The sequence below is a fragment of the Trichechus manatus genome, unplaced genomic scaffold (assembly GCF_000243295.1).
Source record: "Trichechus manatus latirostris isolate Lorelei unplaced genomic scaffold, TriManLat1.0 scaffold00035, whole genome shotgun sequence".
Classification (NCBI taxonomy): domain Eukaryota; kingdom Metazoa; phylum Chordata; class Mammalia; order Sirenia; family Trichechidae; genus Trichechus; species Trichechus manatus.
In genome coordinates this window covers 20,406,186-20,412,930 of record NW_004443971.1, presented here as the reverse complement: position 1 = coordinate 20,412,930, position 6,745 = coordinate 20,406,186, and the positions used below count along the sequence as shown (strand labels likewise).

The 6,745-nt window shown below is 37.9% G+C and overlaps 1 protein-coding gene across 1 annotated transcript in view; it reads left to right on the top strand.

The window, feature by feature from the left end:
* The window catches only part of LOC101344947 (complement factor H-related protein 2), a 42,134-nt gene extending 35,713 nt beyond the window's left edge, over positions 1 to 6,421 (top strand). The window contains 2 exon segments of the mRNA XM_012555224.1: positions 5,264 to 5,446; positions 6,213 to 6,421. Coding sequence (XP_012410678.1) covers positions 5,264 to 5,446; positions 6,213 to 6,421 — 392 coding nt within the window.
* Positions 6,422 to 6,745: the final 324 nt, after the last annotated feature.

The window sequence follows — 6,745 nt, the reverse complement described above, 5'->3', positions numbered from 1 at the left end:
ATTGGAAGAGCATAGTCATTGTCACTGAACTGTGCATGTAGAAATTTTTGAAATGGTGTATCTTTGGCTATGTGTATTTTCACCAAAAAAAAGGTTGAGAAGTTAGAGGGTTGACATGTTGAGGGGTTGTTAACCAATGTCATAAAACAGTATGTGTACTACTGTTTCATGAGAAACTATTTGTTCTGAAAGCCTTCACCTGAAGTACAATAAAATAAATAAATAAATAAACTATTTGTCAAGATAAAAAATAAATAAAAGGGAAGAAATGTTTTAAAGGAATAAAGAAAAGAGTTTCAAAAAAAAATTATTCCAAAACAGAAAGTTTATTTAAAAAGAAAATACAACCACTGCGGAAAGTTCAGGTAAAGGAGAGAATAGCCTCTAGTGACCCTGAATTCATAAATAAACAAAATTTTGTGTTTAAGCAACCAAAAAAAAAAAGCCCTGGCCCAGATGACTTCACTGGAGAATTCTACCAAACATTCAGAGAGGAGCTTACACTAGTACTATTCAAGCTATTTCAGAAAATAGCAAATGAAGGGATACTTCCTAATTCATTCTATGAAGCCTGCATAACCTTGATACCAAAACCAGGCAGACACCACAAAAAAAGAAAATTAAAGATCAATATCTTCCATGAAAACATATGCAAAATTTCTAAACAAAATTCTAGCCTATAAAATTCAGCATCATATCAAAAAAATAATACACCACTACAAGTAGGATTCATACCGGGTATGCAAAGATGGTTCAGCATTAGAAAATCCGTGTAATCCACTACATAAATAAACGAATCACATGATCACCTCAATTGACCCAGAAAAGGCACTTGACAAAGTCCAGCACTCATTCCTGATAAAAACTCTCAATAAAATAGGTGTAGAAGGGAAATTTTCCAACATAATAAAGGGTATCTGTACAAAACCAACAGCCAACATCATTCTTAACAGAAAAGAAGACATTCCCCCTGAGAATAGGAACAACACAAGGATTCCCATCATCACCTCACCTATTTAACATTGTGCTGGAAGAACTAGCTACAGCAGTACGGCAAGGAAAAGAAATAAAGAGGATCCAAATTGGTAATTGTCATGGTCTGAATTATATCCCCCCAAAAGTGTGTGTATCAATTTGACTGGGCCATGATTCCCCAAATTGTGTGGTTGGCCTCCACTTTGTGATTGTAATTTTATGTTAAAGAGGATTACGGTGGGATTGTAACACCACCCTTATCCAGGTCACATCCCTGATCCAATAGGGTGTTTCCCTAGGGTGTGGCCTGCACCACCTTTTACCTTACAAGAGATAAAAGGAAAGGGAAGCAAGCAGAAAATTGGAGACCTCATACCACCAAGAAACAAACGCTAGAAGCAAAGCACGTCCTTTGGCCCCTAGGCTCCTGCACAGAGAAGCTCCTAGTCCAGGGGAAGACTGATGATGAGGACCTTCCTCCAGAGCTGACAGAGAGAGAAAGCCTTCCCCTGGTGCTGACACCCTGAATTCGGACTTCTAGCCTACTAGACTGTGAGAAAATAAATTTCTCTTTGTTAAAGGCATCCATCTGCGGTATTTCTGTTGGAGCAATACTAGATATCTAAGACAGAATTTGGTACCAAGAGTAGGGTGCTGCTCTAATGGATACCTAAAATGTGGAAGCAGTTTTGAAACTGTGAATGGATAGAGGAGCAGCAGTGGCAGAGGACCAGCAACAGCAGAGAACCTGTAGTGGCAGAGAAGCGGCAGTGGCAGAAAACCAACAGCAGCAGAACCAGGAGACCAGCACAAGATGGTGCTGGAGCCGACCCATGGAGTGAGGAGAGACAAGTGCCTGTGCGCTGGAGGCTTCCTGGCAGAGTAGGGTGCCTCCAGGCACTTATTGGTGGAGCTAGGCTTGCTGACCCACAGAGCAAGGGAGCTGAGTGCCTGTGTGCAGAAGGCTTCCTGGTGGAGTGGGGTGCTTTCCGGCACTTATTGGTGGAGCCACCCAGCTTTGGAACACTTGCCCCAGCACAGCAGATGCCGGCTTGAGGCCTGAGGGCCCAAAGGCCACAGGAAGCAGAAGCTGAAGAGACAAGGAACACAAGAAGTTGAGATACCTCAGTCTCAAAAGGTATGGCCATGACCTCAGGGGTTTCAAAGGGTGGAGCCTTGGTCCCTGGTGTTTCTAAAGGTGGAGTTGTCACTCTGATGGACTTGGAGAATTGTGTGCCTAAAGCCAAGGGAGCAGAGTTGTTGTCCCAGTGGGTCTGGAAGGCGGAGCTGAAGCCCAGGGCCGAGGGGCCTCCACTCAGAATCCAGAGACTGTGGCCAATACCTAGAGTCTGGAGGGCAGGGCTATTGTGTAAATTGTCTCAGAGTACAGAGGTTTATTTTCAAAGCCTTGAGGCTAATGTAATGTGTTCTGCTGACTTGCTTGGTGCCTGTTATCCCTTCTCCTACGGTTTCTCCCATTTGTAATGGAAATGTCTAGCTTGTGCTTGTTCTGCCATTGTACCTTTGGAAGCAGATAACTTGTATTCTAGATTTCACAGATGAGAGGAATTTTTGGATTTTGGACTTGGAGTTAAGACTTTTGTTATGATATGATGGGGTGAATATGTTTTCCATGTTCCAAAGATGTGATTTCTTGGGGGCCAAAGGGTGGAAGGTCATGGTTTGAATTATGTCCCCCAAAAAATATGTGTATCAATTTGGCTGGGCCATGATTCCCAGAATTGTGTGGTTGGCCTCCATTTTGTGATTGTAATTTTAGGTTGAAGAGGATTAAGTTGGGATTGTAACACCACCCTTACCCAGGTCACATCCCTGATCAAATGTAAAGGGAGTTTCCCTAGGGTGTGGCCTGCAACACCTTTTACCTTACAAGAGATAAAAGGAAAGGTAAGCAAGCAGTAACACCAGGAGCAGATCACGGCCTTTGGACCAGAGGTTTCTGTGCAGAGAAGCTCCTAGTCCAGGGGAAGAATGATGACAACGAGGACCTTCCTCCAGAGCCAACAGAGAGAGAAGGCCTTCCCCTGGAGCTGACACCCTGAATTTGGACTTCTAGCCTACTAGACTGTGAGAAAATAAATTTCTCTTTGTTAAACCATCCACTTGTGGTATTCCTGTTAGAGTAGCTCTAGATAACTAAGACAGTAATGAAGAAGTAAAATAGTGGTCTCATACGATGTTTGTCCTTTTGTGACTAATTTCACTCAGCATAATATCTTCCAGATTCATCCGTGTTATGACATGTTTTGCAGATTCATCGTTGTTCTTTATCATTTCATAGTATTCCATTGTGTACCATCACCACATTTTTAATAAAAATGTCATAAGTACTTCCTCTACATACACTGAGCACAACATCAGATGATATAATTTTGTTTCAACAGTCAAAACTGAACAAACTCATGAGGAGAAAGTCTATTATATTTACCCCTATTATTTTTAATCTACTCCATTTTTCTTCCTTCCTTCCTCAAGTCTCAGTTCTACTGTTACGTTTTTCTTTCTATTTGAAGAAATTAATTTAGCTATTCTTTAAGGATGGGTCTGCTGGAGACAAATTCTCTTAGTTCTCTTTTGTCTGTGAGTGTCTTTATTTCCTCATTGTTCCTAAGGATGGTGTTACTGTTTACAGAACTTGCAGTAGACAGTTCCTTTCTTTCAGAGTTTGAAAAATCTTGTATCACTACCATCTGACTTCCACTGATTTCAGATGAAATAACACACTGTCATTTGAATCCTTGTTGCCTTATAGGTAACGCATAGTATCTCTCTAGCTGCTTACAAGGTTTTTTTCTGTTACTTTACTTTTCAGCTATTTGATTATGATGTGTCTTGATACAGATTTCTCTGGGTTTATCTTGTTTGAAGTTCATTCACTTTCTTGAATATGCAGGTTTATGCTTTATGCCCAATTTGGGAAATGTCATCCATTTTAATATTTTTTATCCTTCTACACATTCTTTCTTCTCTTTTTAAGGGACTCCAAATTTTTCTGTTTTCCCACAGAAATCTGCAACTGTTTAACTATTGTTTCTTTGTTTCTTTTCCCTCTATTTGTAGATTGGTTAATATTTATTATTTTATAATCAAGTTTTGGATTCACTCTTCTGTTATCTCCAATCAAATACTGAGCTCACTAAGTGAATTTTTCAGAATGTCTGTTAGTATGTTTTTTTAGTTAAATAGTCCCCATTGGATTTTAAAAATCATTGTCAAATAATTTCAATCTGAGTCACCTCAATGTTAGCATCTGTTGTCTTTTCTCTTTTGAGATTTTCCTCATTCTTGATATTATGAGTGATTTTTAATTGTATCCTGTACATTTTGTGTGTTATGTTTTGAAACTCCGAATTTTATTTAAATCTGATATTTTAACAGACCTCCATTCCTGCTATGCAGGGTGCAAACCAGGCTTTCCACATGACCTCGCTGACACCATGGAAAGGGGACAGGTGCCTTGTTACCTTAGCGTGTGAGTGGAAGTCTAGGCCACTCACTCAGTCCTGATGATCACGGAAGAGGGGAAGGTGATCTTTATTTCTTCTATGGTGATTTGCTAGAGTAGGTTGGGTATTGTTAAAAAGATTTCTCTCTTGCTAGGCTGCTCCTTTCCAGAGCCTTTCGTTAGAGAAACAGACTCTTCTCGGAACTATTTTGTCTGCACTGGATATCGATTCTGGGTTGCAGTCTTCCCCACTGCCCAGTTCAGGATATACAGGAGACAAAAAGAGAACCCAGATAACTCACTGTCATATGGTTCCTTGAGCCCCAAGGTCCATTCCTTCTCTTCATCTTTCAGGGTGTTTTTACTTTGGTTTATATACTATGTCAAAGATTTTTAATTATCCTTAGCAGAAGTACAAATACACCTTTTTATTCTTTGAATTTTTGCAAGAAATTGATATTCCCTTTGTAATAAAAAAAATGACTACAGACCCAAGAGACACTACAGTATATTATATAACAGAAAGGAAAACTTCCTTTATTTATCCTAGGTATGAATTTTTCAGAATATATTCATGAAGAAAAAATTGGTACTGTAATGCTGCAAAGCAGACATCTTTATTAGTAGTGTTTTAGTGTTGTTTTAAGGAAGGATAAAAGGAAGAACTGAAAAATTTTGTAGCCCTCAATTTATATGATTAGAATTTATTCAGTGCATCATTTCTGTCAGAAATTTTACATATTGTACTTCATTGTATTTGCTTCATTTTATTCTGCTCATTGATCTGATCTCTCCATATATCATATATGTATATATATTTAGATTCTGAAGGATAATGTGGGCCCCCTCCACCTATTGAAAATGGAGACACAACTTCATTCCCATTACCTCCCTATGCTCGAGGATCATCAGTTGAGTACCAATGCCAGAACCTCTATGAACTTCAGGGTAACAAGTATATAACATGTAGAAATGGACGGTGGTCAGAACCACCAAAATGCTTAGGTAAGTACTTCAGTATTCTCCTGGATCCTGGGAAAATCAGAGTAATGAGCATGATGTTTTGCTGTTTCTATTTGTGAACCAGTGAAGAACTATTGTGTTGAATACTTGACCACCAAATATCAATAAAGCAAAACTTGTTGCTATCAAGTCAATTTTTACTCAGTGCAACTCCATGTGTTACACGGTAGAACTACTCCATAGTGTTTTCCAATATTAATATGTGAGGGTATGACATTTTAGAAATTCTTATTGAAACAATAGGTATGAATGTTTCTTTAATGCAAAACTCTTCATGTGACAATTCACATTATGGTTCACTGATAATTACATCTAGCTATCACATATTAAGCATAATATGTCATTTTTGTATCATTTACTTGTTTCTAGTTCCCTGGGTGGCACAAATGGTTTGCACTCATCTACTAACCTAAAGGTTGGCGGTTTGAGCCCACCATGCAGTGTTGTGAAAGAAAGGCCTGGCAATCTGCTTCTGTAATGATTACAGCCAAGATAACCTATGAGGCAATTCCATGCTGTAACACATGGGGTTGGAATAGACAAGTCATAATTGATTTGACTGCAATAGATTAGGTTATTTAGTTTTACCATTTTCACAATATTTAAATATACATGATGATTTTTCAGAAACAGTTTGGAAAGATTTAGAGAAAGAATTCATTATCTAACATTCTACTTGCAACTTTGAAAGTTTATGAAAATAATTTTTTGTCTACTAATAATTTTTATTTGTTTTTTCTACATTCAGATGCATGTGTAATATCAGAAGAAATGATGGAAAAAAGTAACATACAGTTAAAATGTAAACGTGACAAAAGACTTTATTCCAAAACAGATGATGTTGTTGAATTTACTTGTAAATGGGGATATAGACCAAAGACACCAGGAGAGACTTTTCGAGCAACATGTTGGGAAGGGAAGCTGAAGTATCCCATTTGTGAAAACTACTATGGTTAAAATGCATTTATATAATCAAAATATACACATATCTTGAATTTTGTGTTATTAATCTAGTTTTCACAATTTTATTTTTCTAAATGTTAAGTCATTTTTATTCATAAGTTAGAATTTGCATTATATATTAAGTGAATGCAGTAATTATAATCGGAGAGACCAAAATCTGATCCTAAAAAGCACCATATTAAAACTTGGCAAACCGTAAGGCTATGTGTCCTGTTCCTAAAACATTCTTCACAAGAAATTAGAGGCACTCATTTCAGTGCCTGCTTTGGTACATCACTTTACTCTCTCAAAGTTTTTTTTTTTTTTTAATTTTTAATT